This window comes from Fistularia commersonii, chromosome 11 (genome assembly GCF_037954325.1).
Source record: "Fistularia commersonii isolate RoL2024-O1a breed Wild chromosome 11, RoL_Fcom_v1.0, whole genome shotgun sequence".
Classification (NCBI taxonomy): Eukaryota; Metazoa; Chordata; class Actinopteri; order Syngnathiformes; family Fistulariidae; genus Fistularia; species Fistularia commersonii.
The window spans coordinates 17,492,216-17,509,675 of NC_141294.1; the positions used below are offsets into that span (position 1 = coordinate 17,492,216).

Sequence of the window (17,460 nt, forward strand, 5' to 3'; positions counted from 1 at the left end):
CTCTGCTGTCGATTCACTCTTTTTGTTCTGTGTCTCACATGAATTCAGTCTCCTGGCTGCGGATTCCAAGAGTGGTGTCTCTTCCGCTGGCAGCGAGCCGCAATCATCTGTTTATGAGTCAGAGAGTGTGTTTGGAAAAGCGCTGGTTAAAAAAAAAAAAAAAGAAAAGAAAAACACAAATAAAGTAAATTCAAGTGAAGATTGAAAACAACTGCTTCAAATATATAATTTTCCATCCATTTCTGATTGACAGGCGCTAGTTAGCTTAGCATAATAAATGAGAGCCTGGGATCGGTAGCTTGTGTTCAACCAAAGCCACCAAATACTTTCCGATCACAAATACAGCTCTCACCACTTCACGAAGAGAGGATATGGCATTAGATTTAATTTTGAAAAGAATATTTAGGAGTATGTATAGTGACCAAATTAAAAAACAGACTGAAATCTGATTATAATTCTCAATTATATAATGGAGGTTCATTTGAATCCTCACTGACCTTTTGGAGGCGGGAATGAGGAGGAAGACTCCGCGGATCTGTACGACCTGCAGGAGTATTGAGACGTCAGTGAATCGGATCCCTTCTGGTTTCTAATCCAATACGATTGTGATTTGGGATTCTGTGGGACAGTAGAGAAAATACATTTGAAAAAAAAAATTCAAAAACATTTGTCTACAGAGAACTAAAATACATTCAGGGATGAAATAAAAACACTGCAAAAGCTTTTTTTTTTCTTGTATGAACACCATTTTCATCAATTAATGACAAGCAAATGTTAAACAAAATTTCAAGCTGAAACAATTAAAATGTATTTGCATTATTTTAGCAATATTGTGCATGCTTTTTACACATAGATGTACATGTATATATTTACAGAAAATTATCCATCAGTCCACTGATTGGTTTAATGTATTGATTTTCAAGCTAACATAGCTAACTCATCTATTGATGAATGAGATATACATATCGAGACATACAACCTTTCACCCTCTCATTCAAACATCTAGACAATGTAGGGTCTTCACTGAACCTCCCACTTGTTTTTGGATGGTGAAGAGAACCAGGAGAACCCTGAGGAACCCTTCGCAGACACTGGGAATACATGGAGGCTCCACACAGAAAGGCCCAACTGCAGGAATCCAACCAGGAACCCCCTTGCTTTCAGGTGGAGGCGTTAACCACTATTCTATCGTGTCTCTATTGTAGTGTTTTTAGTCAGGGAACACCCAGGTGACGATAAAAATATCTGTTTAATGAGCGATAGCTGTTGCTGGACACAGCAACGTCACACACAGGAGCCTGGAATACAATGAACTCTTCCCCTAAATTCCAGGGAAACACCCCCAAGCCACACCACATTATCCCCAGCAAACACAAAATCACACAGAAGACAAACATCAATAAAAATACCAACATTCATGACTCGCGACAATGTACAGAAACACACACACACACACACACATATTTATAGTCACTTTCTTAAAATAATCGTTCAAGTTTTTCAAAAAAACATCAAAAACGGAGGCATATGTTGAACAAGAATTATTTCAAGAAGGTGACGATATGTATGTATTAAAATATGCATCAGTCCGCTAATCAGTTGAATGCATTTATTTCTTTGCTAACACAGGTGTAGCTAAATGCTAACTGCTAAGTGGCCTCCACTTATGAAGTGCCTTCACACCTTGTGGTGTGACACACACACACACACACACACACACACACACACACACACACACACAGGCATCTTGCCCAGGACACTTCGGCACAACCAGACGGGAATCGATCCGACGACCCTCCGTTAACTATCAACTCAAACATAGCTGCCGCAATTAGTTCCCCAATCAATCAATCAATCAATTGAATAAGAATTATTTCAAGAAGGTGACAATATACGTATATTAAAAATATGTATCAGTCCACTAAACAATTGAATGCATTCATTTTTTTGCTAACACAGGTGTAGCTAAATGCTAACTGCTAAGTGGCCTGCACTTATGAAGAGCCCTCGGACCTTGTGGTGTGACACACATACATACACACACACATACACACACACACATACACACACACACACACACACACACACACACACACACACACACACACACACACAGAGTTATCTTGCCTAGGATACTTCGGCACGACGAGACGGGAATCGATCTCAGGACCCTCTGCTAACTATCAACCCAAACACAGCTGCTGCAATTAGTTCCCCAATCAATCAATCAATCAATCAATCAATCAATCAATCAATCAATCAATCAATCAATCAATCAACGGGCGAATGGACACCTCGTGAAAGCACCGCCCGGGAAAATAGTCCCGGTGTACAAAAACGAGGACAACCCGCCTTCAATCCGCGTCGAAGAAAGACGGTGTCGGTCGCCAAGAAAGCGCTCGTTTAATAAAACGGCGCCTCCCGGCGTAGGCAGTGTGGGGCGGGGACTGCGAGAGGCAGGGAGGGGCGGGGCGCGGCATTCCCGGATGCTCGCGAGACCAGATGCTGAGAGGAGGAACACATCCGCGAGAGCAGCGACGAGAAGAAGGAGAAGAAGAAGAAGAGGAAGGAGGGATGGAGACCTCCGACTGACCGTGAGTCACGGGAAGTGGGGATGGGGAGAAAGATAATCGATCGAATGGATTGATTCATTAGAAAAGAGCAAAAATATATATATATATTTATGGATAAATAGATGATAATGAAAAACGCTGACGGGTTTTCGTTCTTTTTTTTTTTTTTTTTTTTTTTTTTTTTTTAATCCGCTCGATGGAATCGATTGATATTCGTTTTATTTGCGTGCGTGCGATGCGGGCGGAGGGGCCTGGATGTCAGGGGCGATGCGGTCGGAGCCCCTCACCCCACCCCCACCTCCACCCTCCATCCATCCCTCCACCCCTCCATCCCTCCATCCATCCATCCATCCTGGAGCTCAGTGAAATCAATAGTATCTACGTATACATGCGTGTGCGTGTGCGCGATTGTGTGCGTGACGGCCGTCATGGACGAAGATCATCTGATCATCTCACGCTCCAGTTGCGTTCAATTCATGGGCTTTTTTTTTTTTTTTTTTTTTTTTTTTTTGCTTCGGGGGTTGGGGCGGGTGTGCACGCCGTGCGCGGACGTTTTTAAAGCGTCATCTGTCTTCATCCAAAATGTTCACCGCCCATCATCATCATCATCATCATCATCATCATCATCATCATCATCATCTGGTGATGATGATGGGCGGTTGAATCGGTCCGTAAACGCGCCACCGGAAGTGGTGCCTTGTTTTTTTTTTTTTTTTATTATTTTGAAAATCCGAGCAGGAAGGACGCAGGAAGTTGTCCTCATTTTCTTTTTTTTTTTAAATTTTTTTTTTTTGGTGTCTTGTCACGTCACGTCAGTGACATCACCCGTGATGTCACACCGCGAGCTCCGCCTCCCCCCGGGGACGGGCGTTAACGAAGGAGCGAATAGGGGTTTTAATGAGTCGCCATGACGATAGGGTCTGACCTCACGGGCCAGGCCGTGGCGAGCGCGGCGAGTCCATCTCGTTCGTGATCATTATTCACACCCTGTGTGTGTGTGTGTGTGTGTGTCCCCTTTGATGTTGCAGGATCTCGGAGCGGGGCCAGGATGTGACGGTCACGGCGCATCGCAGCTTTTGGATCAATTCTTGTTTCTATAGCAACGGAAGAGGTCTTTTTTTTTCCCACGATGCAGTCTGGCAGCTGCTCCGCTCAGCCGTCGAAGCCGAGGCGTTTCGACGTCGGCAGGAGGGGCGCCGCGACGAAGTCGCACGGCGCCGGTTTCCAGAGGGAGGATAAGAACATGAACACCATTGCCTCTTCGTCGCCGCGGCGACCGATCAAAAGCGCCGCCGGCGCCGCCACCCCCGCCAGGACGAGGGCCGGCGTGCAACCGAGGGCGCCGGCGAATCAGACCCGACTCGCAGCGCAGAAACAGAACGCCGTGAACTCCAAATCGGCCAAGCCCAAACCCAAGAACGCCCGCGCGGCGGCGGCGGCGGCGGCGCCGACCAGGGCGGCCCGGGCTCCGCCCCCTCCGCCCCCGGTCCTCCCCCTCGACCCAAACTGCAACGAGACCAGCCTGCCGTGCCTCTGCTGCGACGGGCGCTCGCCGCAGGACAGCAACAGCATGTTCAACCACAACCACAACAACAACAACACCGTGTCCCTGCGGCAGCAGATGCAGCTCCCGCCGCCGCCGCCTCCCGTTCTGCCGCCGTCCGACGACAAAGGGCCGACGGAAGAGCCGCCGCCGCCGCCGCGGGCTCAGGAGGCTGCCGCAGATGAGCTGGACAACAAGAAGGTCGTCAAAGAGGCGGCGGTGGAGGAGGAGGAGGAGGGCGGCGCCGACATCGATATCGAGGAGGACGAAGAGGAAGGCGATCGGGACGAGGAAGACGACGACGACACCCTGGTGCCGTCGTGCTGCGACTGCCCTCGCTCCCTCCTGGAGTTCTCGCTCACCTCCTCCACCTCCTCGTCCTCCACCTCCATCAGCTCCTGCTCCGACCTGGAGTCGGACCACGGCGGGTCGGCGGCGTCCGTCTTCTCCGACGCGGCGCTCCTGAATCGCCCTCGCTCGCCCGAACGCCGCCTGCCGCCGTCTCTCCCGCTGGACACCTTCTCCGCCGCGTCCTCCCCGGACGAAGGCTACCCGTCCCTGGACTCCCCTTCCCCCGACTATCTCGGGGTCAAAGGCGAGGCCGAGGTCGCCAAGCTGGGCCTGTTGGACTTCCTGGAGTCGGTCGGCGAGTTCGGAAAGATGGAGCGCTTCAGCCAGGTGATCCAGGTGGCGCGTTGGGACCTGGAGGCGGAGCAGCACTGGGACGTCCTGAGGGACCGGCTGGACCACCTGGACCGGCTGGAGAAGGTCAACCGGGAGGTGAAGCTGGCCTACGTGGCCAGGCTCCACGAGAAGGGGTGCGACCTGGGCGCCCTGGAGGAGCAGGACCTGTCGGACGTCATGGACGAGATGGGGAACATCGACATCCCGTGGAAGCTCTACAAGAGCCCTGCGGAGGCCATGGGAGGTTCTCAGGAGTTCTCCGACGCCGGCGTCGACCTCACCGCTCCGTCCGACTGCGACGACCCCCTCGCCCCGGACTCCCTCACCCCGTCCCCGGTGGAGCCGCCGCCGCCGCCCCGGCCGCCCAAGCCGCCGGCGCGCCACGCCAGCGTGACCTCCGACCTGCACGCCTACATCAACATCAGCCGCGAGACCACCTCCATGGCCGTGTCCACCTCCCCCACCCTGTCCACCTTCTCCCCGAACTCCTCGTCCCCGACTTTCACCACCTTCCGATGCGAGAAGCCCCTCCCGCCGTCCCCGCCGTCCGTCCCCCCGCTGCCCACCTCCTCCAAACCCGTCCCGTACCTCACCCTCTACACCGCCGCTTCCCCGCCTCCGCCCGTCCCCACGCCGACTCCGCCCATCCCTCCGCCGCGCCGCCGCCACCTGGCCAGGAAGGAAGCCCAGCGTCTGGCCGCTCTCCAGGCGGAGCGGGAGAAAACGCCCCTGTCCCTGCCGCCCCCGACCACCCGACCGCCGCCGCTGCCGCCTCCGCCGGCGGTGGCGGTCTCCTTGTCCCCGCCCGCCGTCCCGCCCCCGCCCAGCTTACCCCCGCCGCCATCCTTCCACGCTCTGGATGTGGAGATCCGGAAGCTGCTGATGCTGGCGGGGCTGACCCAGGCCGAGCTCCTCAAGCTCAGCCCGGAGCTCGGCGTCTGCGTCGGGGGTCTGGAGGACGAGGCCGAGGGAGAAGCTCCGGCGGTTTCCGAGGAACGACGGGGATTCAGGCTCTGCGAGGAGGAGCGGGGGGACGGGCGCCGACCCGAGCCGAGCGACGGCTGGAGCGGCAGAGCCAAGATGGCCGCCGACGGGAGGGACGACGCTACGGCGGAAGAGGCTAAGGAGGCGCAGAGGACCACCTCGTTCACCGAGCTGGCCAGAAGGAGGCGGAGGAACATCGGCCTCGGCGCCGACGCCTACTACACCACCAGCGCCGCCGACCCCCATGACCCCAAAGCCTTTGATTACCCGCCGGAGCTCCTGGATACGCCGCCGCCGCCGCCTCCGCCCCGCCCGCTGCCCCCGATCCCGCCGTCGCTGCCCGCCACCAAAGTCAGCACCCTCCCCGCCAACTCCGCCCGGCCCGACCGCTTCGACTGGCTCATCGCCTTCACGCCGGACGCCGACGCCCCGCCTCCGGACAAGAAGAAGCCCCCTTCCGCACCGCCGCTGCCGCCCACCTCGGCGCCAAAGATCACCACCTTTAAGGAGCTGCGCTCCCGCGGGCGTAACGGCGCCCCGCCCACCCGGGTCATCGCGGCGCCGGACCCCGACCCCACCGTGATCACCCCGGACCCGGACATCCTCTACAACCTGAAATGGCGGCGGGAGAAGGCGGGCAGCGGCGGCAGCCAATGGGAGTACACCTCGCAGGCGCAGGCGCTTCTCCTGCAGCCTCCGCCCGCCCTCACATCCATGGCTGCCCTGAAGGAGATGCTACAGCGGGCGGAGGAGGACGGCGGCGGCGGCGGCGGTGGCGGTGGCGGGGCGCGCCCCTTCCAAAAGGTGGGCTGCTCGGCCAGCGACGGCAGCTTGTGGACGACGGGGAAGGCGTGGCAGCGGGAGGAGGCGGAGCCGGAGGTGAGGGGCCGAGCCGACGGAGGGAGGACCCTGGAGGCCAGGACCGCAGGTGAGGGCCTTCGTGTCTGGAGATGGAAGGAGATGATGCAGGTTGGAGAAGGAGAAGCCTGGAACTTCTCCAGCACCTCCCCCTCCTTCCTGGTTATCGGTGATGTCATCGCCGCCTCGCTCAATTATTCATCCCCCCCTTCCGACTGAGGGAAGAGGAAGAGGAGGAGGGGGGGATAGCGGAGTGGAGACAAGGCTTTTGTTTCTCCTGAATCTCAGCTGGCCTTCCACTCTTTTCCTTTCTCTCCATCCCTCTCTGCCGATACCATCTCCGCCCCGTCTCCTCTTCCTCCTCCTCCTCCTCCTCTTCCTCCCCAGAGTGGCACAAATAGCTCGGATCGAGTTACCCTGCTTCTCTCTGCGGGAGGAGAGGCGGACGCTGCAGGCTGTCCGTCCATCTGTCCATCCACGCATCATAAATATAACAATAATTACAATCATTGTTGTGGAAATAGATAATAGAGTATATGCAATTAAAATATGATATTATAGTTATATGCGATATTATTACAAGTCCTACAATATGCTCTATCTATCTCTATTTTGGGGCAAATTAATTCTCATTTTATGGCCATTTTTAATTACATTTAAATAAATTCTAATGTCGTTCGGGGGGATTTTTCCTTTTTCTTGCATATTTTAAAATAGAGAAATAAAAAAATACTCTTAGAGAAATATTTCCAGTAACCTTCTGACCCTGGAAAAATGTCCGATCTATCTATCTATCTATCTATCTGTCTATCTGTCTATCTATCTATCTATCTATCTATCTATCTATCTATCTATCTATCTATCTATCTATCTATCTATCAGAATTAAATAGCAAAAGCCAACAATAATAATAAGATAAAATTATCTATCCTACTTCTTTTCATCCATCCATCCACACTAAATCGAGTCGCAACTATTCTAGTCGCAAATAATTTAGTAAATATATTTTACTCTGCAGCGGGAGCAAGAATCTTTCGATTGTAAATGCAATTTTACGAACGATGTTAGAATCGTAACTTAAGTCGGAGATAGATAAACAGATCGTGTGTGTACCTTTAAGAGTTTTGAGGGGCGGAGCCTCGCTGGCAGAGGGGGCGGAGCCAGGAACCTGCAGGAAGCGTCAGGGAAAAAAAAAACATAGGAAGTAGCACGTGCCGGTGGGCTTCCTCAGACAGCTGGAGTCCACCAGAGGTAACTCCAACACCTCCACCTTCTCCACCCACGGCGCCCGGCGGACGGCGCCTCCTGGTGGACGTCTGCGGGCGTTTGTTTTTTTTGTTTTTTTTGCGACTGTTTGAAAAGCGAAGACAGGAACTCTACCCTCTGTTGACTCAGCATTACTCAGGGGGCTGTTCAAGGGGGGAGGAAGGGGGAGGAAAGAGGGGAGGACTGATCCAGAGGTGAGAAGGACACACGGAAAACAGGAAGTGAAACCGCTGCAGTTTTTCTTTTTCCCTTCTCCTCATTTTTCCATTGTGTGTATGTGTGTGTGTGTGTGTGTGTGTGTGTGTGTGTGAGCCCGTCACACACTTATGTGGGGTCAATGTTTACGTCGCGGGTGGAGGGCGCCACGTGATGCGGGCCGTACTGAGTTTCACTTCCTGGAATGGCTGGATAAATATAACCCGGGAGGGTGCTTTTATTTTGAAAGGGCGCCGATCAGTAATCGATGAAGCTAATATTTTTAGCCGGTGGCGCAACATCGTTTCCCGATTATTATTTTAGCGATTGACGTTTATCTGTTATCGCTCCCCATTGATCAACTCCATTGACCCCGCCCCCTGTAAGCGTCAATCAAACGTTCGAAGCGTGAACGACACGCAAATTCCTCTCCTCTTCTTTCTTTTCTCGTCCTTCTTCTTCTTCCTCTTCTTCTTCTTCTTCTTCTTCCTCTTCTCCTCCGCAGACACTAACATGTTGTCCATCTCTCTCTCCTTCCCATTTATTTGCCTCTCCATCCATGGTTTTGTCTTGTGTTGTCGCTTCGCTCCCTCGCCGCTCCGCTTTCTATGCTTCCCTCCCTTTTTTTTTTTGTTTTTTAATTTCCTCCCGACGAGCAGTCTCCTCCCCCCCGCTGTCCCTCGCCCAGCCCTACTTCCTCCACGCCGCCGTCCCACCCTTCCGCCCAGGCTACTTTAACCCCCAGCCCCTCCCAGTTTCCAGGCCCCGCGCCCCCGTGGGCGGAGAGTCCGGCGAGGCGGGGGTCATCGGGGACGCCGCTCCGGATTGGCTCCGCCCCGTCGGGAAGCTAGGGGTCGAGGAGGCGGCGCCGGGATGCAGCACGCCGTACAAGAACGTGGACGTTGTGGATTGGCTGGCGTCCCGCGGCGGGGAAACGCCGGCGAGACGAAACATCGCTAACGCCCGGACGTACAAGGAGCTCCCCCCCGTGCCCGCCTACTTCCTCCGCCGCCCCCCGCAGGGGTGCCCGCTGCACGGGGGCGCCCCCTCCCGCCTATCCCCCATCGGTGCGCTGTCACCGCCGCGCCGCTGGGGGGCGCCGCCCGCGGGCTGGACGGCCTCCTGCGTCAGCTCGCCGCTGTTCCCGCGCTCGCACGCCCCGCCGCCGCCGCTCTGCCGCCCCCCCGTCCCCCCCCGGGCCCCGCCCCCCCGACCGCCAAAACGCCTCCAGGCTCCTCCGCTGTTGCGTATAGCGAGTAAGATGTCGTTTTCTCTCTCCTCCCTCACCTCCACCCCCCGTGCATGTCCGACCCCCCGGTTTCGGACCTCCGCTCCGCCGCCACGTATCAGGGGGTCGACCTTCTCAGGTCATCTGATACGTCTTATCTTCACCTCCCGAGCCTGCAGAGGTCCTTCTGCAGAGGGGTAACAGCTGTTTCTGCCGGGGGTGGGGGTCACCCTTGCCTTCGTGTCGTCTCGTGTGTGTGTGTGTGTGTGTGTGTGTCGCTGTTCGTCTGTGCACGGTGTGTGTTGAAAGCGGACTCTCATTGCAGCACCAGAATCGCCTGTTGCCGCCATCATTCATCCCTGTGTGTGTGTGTGTGTGTGTGTGTGTGTGTGTGTGTGTCCAAGGCAACCTGGCCACACTGCGAATGCTCACTTGCCTGTGTGTGCGTGTGTGTGTGTGTGTGTGTGTGTGTGTGCATCCAACCTGACAGAGGTTGCGGCAGTCTCTGCAGCTCCTCCTATGGTCATAAAACTGTGTGTGTGTGTGTATGTGTGTTTAAAATTGCGTGACTCCCGCATGGAGGGGTCAGCCAAGGTCAAAGAGCAAGATCTGGCGCGTCACGTTTCCCTGCAGAGCCGCCATGCTGGAAAACTCGCTGCGGTAATAAGTAGTAATTACAGTGTCATAAGTAGTAATTACAGTGTAATAAGTAGTAATTACAGTGTAATTACACTTTTTTTTAACCATCACTAGCGCCATCTGCTTTTAGCTGCCCTCCATCGCTCAGTCGACCCTACCGACTTTTTTTTTTTTGGTTTATTTCATTTCCCCAGACGTCTGTAAGTCTCATCTCTTCTTACTGTCAATGTCAGCTGTCCGCAGCGTGTCGTTCGGCGGCGACGTAGGTGGCGGCTTGCAGCGGCGGACCGAGGGCTCCTGGATGGGCGAGGATGTGAGGCGTCCAACCGGAGGCCTGTCCTCTCTGCGTCTGCAGGAGAAGAAAGGTATGTATGTGTGTGTGTGTGTGTGTGTGTGTGTGTGTGAGACCCGCTGCCACTATAACTCACCGGCCGTCCCGCCCCCAGGTCTGGTCAGCGCCGTCAGTGTGGCGGTGGAAGCCATCTTGGCCCAGTTCAGCTCCTCCCGCACAGTGGTCCAGAAGGTCGGCGTCCTCTCGTCTCGGAGGTCCGCAGCTCCTGCGGCTTCGCTTCGTCCCCGTCAATCAGATCTTTTGTCCCCTCCGTCCACCTCCTCTCTCCAGACGTTATCCGGTGACAGCGCCATAAATCCATCTCTGGGCCGCCTGGTGCTGCAGTGCCTCTGCCCCGCCCTGCACGGCCTGCTGACCGATGGCCTGAAGCCCCACCAGAGCGACCTGATCTCCGGCAGGAGGCCCAACTCGGCGTGGGGTCTGGTTCAGGCCTCCACCCGTCCGGGTAGAGTAGCTCCGCCCGCCACCGTCGTCCTCCGCCTGTGGCAAAAACACTGATTTAGCATCCCCTGCTAACGTTAGCGCGCGACTGGTACCGCTGCGATAGCCGACCGATGGCGGTGCCTGCCCTGCTGATACCTTTCACTGGACGCGCTGCCGTCGCCATGACGACACCCCAACGGCACGTGATACTAGACTAGTTGTACCTATGAGGTATCCATGGCGATAGGAACTCGAGTTAGTCCAGGTCCCCGCACGCCTCCTGTTTTGTTGGTACCCTTCATTGGCTGTGCTACCGTCGCCATGACGACTCCCTAGCTGCACTGGATACTAGCATAGTTGCATCCATGGCGTATCCACGTTGTATCCATGGCAACAGCATCCGAGATGGTCCAGGTCTCCGCCTGCTTCCTGTTTTGTTGCGACCTTGCATTCTCGTCGCCAATGAATCTTCAAGTGTGGCGTATCCATGACAACAGCATCCGAATTACTCCAGGTCATCCAAGGTAGTCCTGGTCTCCGCACGCTTCCCGTTTTGTTGATGACGTCATTGGCCGTGCTGACATCGCCATGACGACTCACTGGTGACAATTGATACTAGCCGAGTCGTATCCATGGTAACAGCATCCAAGATAGTTCAGGTCTCTACATGCTTCCTGTTTTGTTGATGACCGTCATTGGACGCGCTGCCATCGTCATGACACCTCACTGGTGACACTAGATACTAGCATAGTCGTTTCCATGGCGACAGCATCCAAGACAGTCCAGGTCTCCGCGTGCTTCCTGTTTTGTCGATGACCGTCATTGGACACGCTGCCATCGCCATGACAACTCATAGGCGACACTAGATACTCGCGTCGCTGTATGTAGAACAACATCCTTGGAGATACGGCGGCTCCGGCCCCGCCCCCTCCCCGACCCCGTCGGCCAATCGGCATCCGCCTCTCCCCCTCCCATCGTGCGCGGACCTTCATCCTTCATCCTCCTCCGTCCAGGACCGAAGACCCAGGCGCTGTCGGGCCTCCAGCTCCGCGTGGGAGATCTTCCTCAGCTGCGGCGGAGCAAACACCGCTTCAACGCCTTCCTCCTCGGGCTGCTCAAGTGAGTCGTGGCGATCCGGCGTCTTCCGGTTTGTTTGTTTATCCCCGTCCTGACTCCGCCCCCTTTTCTTCTGCTCGCAGCACCAAGCTCCTGGACTTCTGGATCGCCCATCTTCAGTCCTGCACCGGTAAGCCGCCTTCTCCTCCTCCAGGTTTCAGGTATCTCCCGGTCCTCCGTCTCATCGGCGGTGTCTTCTCCGCTCCTCAGATGTTCTGGAGGCCTTCTACCATCCCTCCTCCTTCATGTGGCTCTCCCAGACCTCCTGCCAGCCCCTGTTTGAGGAGCTCCTCCTGGTTCTTCAGCCCCTCAGCCTGCTGACCTTCAACCTGGACTTGCTCTTCCAGCACCACCACCTGGAGCCGGAGATCCCCAGTCCGCCCGGCCGCGATCCGGGACCGAAGGGAACCCGGTCCGAGGCCGGGTCCGCCGAGAACCTCCCCGAGGTTCGCTCCGGAGGTCCGGAAGACGACGGGAGGCCGAAGTCGTCTCCGTCGTCGGCCGCCGACCCGGATGGAGATGGATCTGGATCTTCTAGAAGGAGCGCCCAGACCAGCCCGCAGCTGATGTGGGTCCAGGAGAAGGAGATCGAGGAGCTTCCTCCTCCGAGCACGGAGGAGGACAGCTTCGCCCAGCAGGCCGGACAGGTAGACCTCCTATCTCGCGGGGGTTCTGGTGGGACCGTCCACCCGCGGCGGCTCATCTTCTGCTCCTCTGCTGCAGGTGATCCAGCAGGGCTGGGGGGCCGTGATGCGCTGGGGCGGCAGGCTGAGCCAGAACCTCTCCGGGGGCAGGAGGTCCCCCTCCGGAGAAGGTTCTCCGCTTCCTCGGGTCCAACCTGGGAGCGAGTTCTCGCCGGTGGCCCCGGTTCCCTGGGGGCTGGGGAGGCTCTTCGGAGCCTCCAGGAGCCCCAGCAGCCCCACGGACCACACGCCCACCAGGTGAGCTTCACTCTGAGAAGAACCACCGTGGGTTCACCCTAAGTGGAGTCCCCAGGTTCTCCTTCATGGGTTCTCTCCGTATGTTCCTGGTTCCTCTCCATGTTCTTCTGTCTGGGTTCCCCTCCATGTTCTCCTGGTTCTTCTCCATCTTTTCCTATTTCCTTTACATGTTCTCCTGGTTCTTCTCCATCTTCTTCCTGTTTCTCAACATCTTCTCCTGGTTCCTCTCCATCTTCACCTGGTTCTTCTCCACCTTTTCCTGGTTCTTCTCCATCTTCTCCTGTTTTTCAACATCTTCTCCTGGTTCTTCTCCACCTTTTCCTGGTTCTTCTCCATGTTTTCCTGGTTCGTCTTCATCTTCTCCTATTTCTCAACATCTTCTCCTGGTTCTTCTCCATCTTCTCCTGGTTCTCAACATCTTCTCCTGGTTCTTCTCCACCTTTTCCTGGTTCTCCTCCACCTTCTCCTGGTTCTTCTCCATGTTTTCCTGGTTCTTCTCCATCTTCTCCTATTTCTCAACATCTTCTCCTGGTTCCTCTCCACCTTCTCCCAGTTCCTCTCCATATTCTCCTGGTTCTCCTCCACCTTCTCCCAGTTCCTCTCCATGTTCTCCTGGTTCTTCTCCATCTTCTCCTGCTTCTTCTCCATCTTCTCCTGTTTCTCAACATCTTCTCCTGGTTCTCCTCCACCTTCTCCTGGTTCTTCTCCATCTTCTCCTGTTTTTCAACATCTTCTCCTGGTTCTTCTCCACCTTTTCGTGGTTCTTCTCCATGTTTTCCTGGTTCGTCTTCATCTTCTCCTATTTCTCAACATCTTCTCCTGGTTCTTCTCCATCTTCTCCTGGTTCTCAACATCTTCTCCTGGTTCTTCTCCACCTTTTCCTGGTTCTCCTCCACCTTCTCCTGGTTCTTCTCCATGTTTTCCTGGTTCTTCTCCATCTTCTCCTGTTCCTCTCCATCTTCTCCTGGTTCCTTCCACAGTCCATAAACAGTCAGCAGGTTCACTGAAGCCTCTAAGCCTTTAAAGTTGTTCTTATTCTTAAAAAAAAAAAAAAAAAAAAAAAAGAAAAAAAAACAACAAAAAACTGCAATTTCCTTCGGGATTAATAAAGTTGTTCTTATTCTTATTCTTATTCTTAAAACGATCCGTAAGCATGGATGAGATGGTGTTTGGTCGGATGATTGACAGGTGACCCGGGTCAAACCCCGCCCCCGGACAGCTGTGATTGGCCGACCCCCGCGAGCGTGATAAGAAGGAATGAAAAAAAACGAGCGTTTGACCGTCTGGTCCGTGCAGGCGGCCGTCGCAGTGGCTGGCGCCGGGCGTCAGCGCGCTGGGACGCATGGTGAGCAGCGGCGGCGCCCCGACGGCGAGGAAAATCCCGGAGCCACGGACAGAACCCGGCGCCACGGCGGAGGAGAAGGACGAGGAGGAAGCGGAGGAGGAGACGGCGGCGGTGAAAGACACACCGCGGCCACTCAGGTGAACCCGTGAAAGCTACTCTGGACCACATGGAGCTGACATGACTGGACGACTTCATAATAAAATGAATTAATATTCTTATTATGCTGCTATTTTTTAGTCACAATCTTGTTATTATTACTGTATTCATTGTTGTGATTCTATCCTGTGTGTGTGTGTGTGTGTGTGTCCAGGTCCGTGCGGACGCTGTGCGACCACGCCGGGACGGGTTCGGAGCTCAGCTTCGCCAAGGGGGAGGAGCTGGTGGTTCTGGGCGGCGTGGACCAAGACTGGATCCGCTGTCGCCAAGGAGACAGAGAGGGTCTGGTACCGATCGGCTACACCTCCCTGATCATGTGACACTGTACCCGCCGCCATCGCACCGATACTACTCCCGATAATAAAAGTTTAGGTGAATACCGAGGCGACCGAGACGCCGCGCTACTCTCAAAGGGATATCCCGCCCGGGCTGTGACGGCGCCGCCCGCCATTGGTTTCCAGCGTTGTAGCATAAAATGGCGGGCGGCGCGAAACCACACGTTAGCTGGGCGCCGCAGGACGTCGGGGGGATTTCGGAGGGGTGGAGTATCCCTTTAAATGCCCGTCCCTCAGGGCCCGCCATTTTTTTTTAAATGGCGGCGGCGGACGTGCGCGCTCCGGGGGAAGCGCGTGGAGAGTCGTGGTTCCGTAGCTCCCGCCCTTTCAAACCTAGTTATCTCGTGAATCGTAGCTGTGTTGATCCGTGTTCTCTTGACCTTTGACCCCCCGATCGCCTGGTTCGTACGTGTTTGTTTCCCGCTGTATTTGACTGTATAAATATACATAAATAAATATATATAAGTATATATATAGCTAAGTATATAAATTGATATTAAGATAGATTAAGAGTAAAAAAAAAAAAAAAAACTGTAACCCACGTGGGTGAACAACTACCAACCACACACACACACACACACACACACACACACACACACACACACACGAAAGGCTTTCTCTTTTTGTTTTAGGTTTATGGAATCCATCAGCTTCAAGATTATGTTGATATAAAGATTTAGGGGCCTGATTGGGTGTGTGTGTCATGTGACAGGAAGTCAGTCGAACCCCCAAAAATAACCCAGAGATGTCCTCATGCAGGGACGCTACATTTCTCGTCGTCGCTACGACATTATGTATCCTTGCAGGGGTGTTTTGGCGCCCACTAGTGGTGACAACCACAAACTACAAGATTCAGAAACGGGTCGGACTTACCGGCGTGAGGAAGTTCTGATTTTGACCACAGGTGGCGCCAGAGAGCTTCTCTGGGTCTGTGGACGGAGAAATAAAAAGAAAAATGAAGGGTTTTATAGCATGATAAGCTACTTGTCCCTGTGCGAGGACGTTGAGTGTGAACTAAATTAACTAAATGAATCAAATGATTCGATCCGCTGCAGAAACATAAAAATATTCACGTTTTATGTTTATTTACATTTTTAGTTTTGTATTCATGAGAAATTCAGTCGTAATTCAGCGGTCGGGGTAAACCCGCGATGCTAACCGCGATGCTAATTTCTGGAAAAGAATCGCAAATGTAGCGGTCAGGTCAAAATGATATGTAAAAATGAACCCACGGCCGCCGTATGAGGACATTAGCGTACTTTGACTTTGCAAGGCTGCTAATCAGGAAACCTCCACGACCTCATGTGATGTCACATAAGTTGGTTGCTATTGTGAGCGGCGCTATTATCTGGTAAATCACGTTACTGTAAACCCACAGGCCCGTATGTGTCTTTTTTTTCTACTTCCTGCTCAACGACGCTAACCATGGTTGTGCTAATCCAGGTCTGGGAAAATCCTCCATTTATGTGCTAAATCATCATTTATGCTAATTCATCATCTCACCGCTTTTACTCGCCCCGGCCGGCGATGTCTAGGACGGCGGCGGTCGGCCGTGCTGCTGGCGGACGTGAGGTGTGTCTGAAGTTGTACGAGTTTGCACAAGTACTTTGGTTTGTGTCACAGTATTTAGTATTTACTCTAGTACTTATGGATAACTATGCACGTAACTAAGTGTGCTACTTGGGACTCCTCTTTTCGTTGTCGTTGCTGCATCTCGGGTTCCGCGAAACAACACCTCAGGCTCAGTTAAAAACAATCCTTCGCGATTTTTCGTCTCGTCGTCGCCATGTAGCATCGCCGTCGCCACGGCAACGGTAGCATCAAGAAGCAAAGCCGGCACAATGGTGATAATATTTCAGAAGTATATAAATATGTTCGTGTTGGACCAAAGGCTTTTTTAGGGCGGGATGCGCCAAAAAGGACGAAACGCCAGCGAACACCTCAGAACGCAGGTGCACTTGTGTGTGTGTGTGTGTGTGCGTGCGCAAGTGTCCGCGCGTTTATTTATTGATTCATCCTGAGTTTTCCGAAAGCGCGCCATCGTTTCATCGGAATTGTTCTACTTTATTAGACGTAGTAAAAAGTTCTACGAAAGGAAGGCTCTCTCCCTATATATAAATATATATATATATACATAAGAGTTCTTTATGTACGTGTGTGTGTTGAAGCTTACGTGCAGGAGTTGGAGTTGCGTGTCCGCAAATCTCACTCTTTCACCTTTTGGCATGTATGTATGTGTGTGTGTGGGTGTGTGTGTGTGTGGGTGTGTGTGTGTATCAGTGAGCCGGTAGCCCCCCCCCCCATCCCTGGTGTCATGTAGCCTGTAGACGAATCCTGTATCCTCCTGCATTGAGTTCAGTGCCTCCGGTGTCACTGTCCGCCTCCTTGCATGTGCTCGTTTGTAAATACACCAAATAAAACGATCAGTATGAACCAAACATCCTGTTCTCCGGTCCTTACGTTTCCCTCCCCCACGTCATATGCTGTTTCCTCACCTCCAAGAGGAGATTCTCAAACTGTGAGCTGCAAGGTTCTGGGGCTGGAGGGGGGGGTTCTTGTCACTCTGAAAAGATAAAACAGTCAAATGATTCGAACCGTGAATCGAATCAAATAACGGATCACCTGGAAAGTAGAGTACCAGTACAAGCATCAAATGGAAATACCACAGACGAATACCTCAAAAGTGTACTCTGATATGTTTCCGGGTGGATTTGGAGGGTATAATATGTTATATTTGTATTTTTGTATGACACAATCACTATACATACAGTGTATATAATGTACAAAAAAATTCACACATTCATTTCTATAGTGCTTCTCTT

At 53.7% G+C, this 17,460-nt stretch overlaps 1 protein-coding gene across 2 annotated transcripts; it reads left to right on the forward strand.

The window, feature by feature from the left end:
• Positions 1-2,482: 2,482 nt before the first annotated feature.
• rusc1 (RUN and SH3 domain containing 1) lies at positions 2,483-17,076 on the forward strand. 2 transcript variants are annotated; one of them, XM_086155513.1, is made up of 12 exons: positions 2,483-2,594; positions 3,602-6,712; positions 8,763-9,359; positions 10,204-10,335; positions 10,417-10,493; positions 10,593-10,767; positions 11,759-11,864; positions 11,945-11,991; positions 12,072-12,508; positions 12,585-12,802; positions 14,099-14,284; positions 14,458-17,076. In XM_086155513.1, the coding sequence occupies exons 2-12, from the start codon at positions 3,703-3,705 to the stop codon at positions 14,621-14,623; spliced, it is 5,151 nt and encodes a 1,716-aa protein (XP_086011639.1). In that variant the 5' UTR covers positions 2,483-2,594; positions 3,602-3,702; the 3' UTR covers positions 14,624-17,076. The 2 variants fall into 2 exon arrangements, with proteins under 2 accessions (XP_086011639.1, XP_086011640.1); XM_086155514.1 differs by lacking the exons at positions 2,483-2,594; positions 8,763-9,359 and having other exon boundaries at positions 2,734-6,712.
• Positions 17,077-17,460: the final 384 nt, after the last annotated feature.

What these genes read in the sequence shown, in the direction of transcription:
- rusc1 (XM_086155513.1), top strand. Translation starts at nt 3,703, where the DNA reads ATGCAGTCTGGCAGCTGCTCCGCTCAGCCGTCGAAGCCGAGGCGTTTC. An exon ending in CCTGGAGGCCAGGACCGCAG is followed by an intron (nt 6,713 to 8,762) that starts GTGAGGGCCTTC and finishes CCCGACGAGCAG; the next exon opens with TCTCCTCCCCCCCGCTGTCC. An exon ending in CCCGCACAGTGGTCCAGAAG is followed by an intron (nt 10,494 to 10,592) that starts GTCGGCGTCCTC and finishes TCCTCTCTCCAG; the next exon opens with ACGTTATCCGGTGACAGCGC.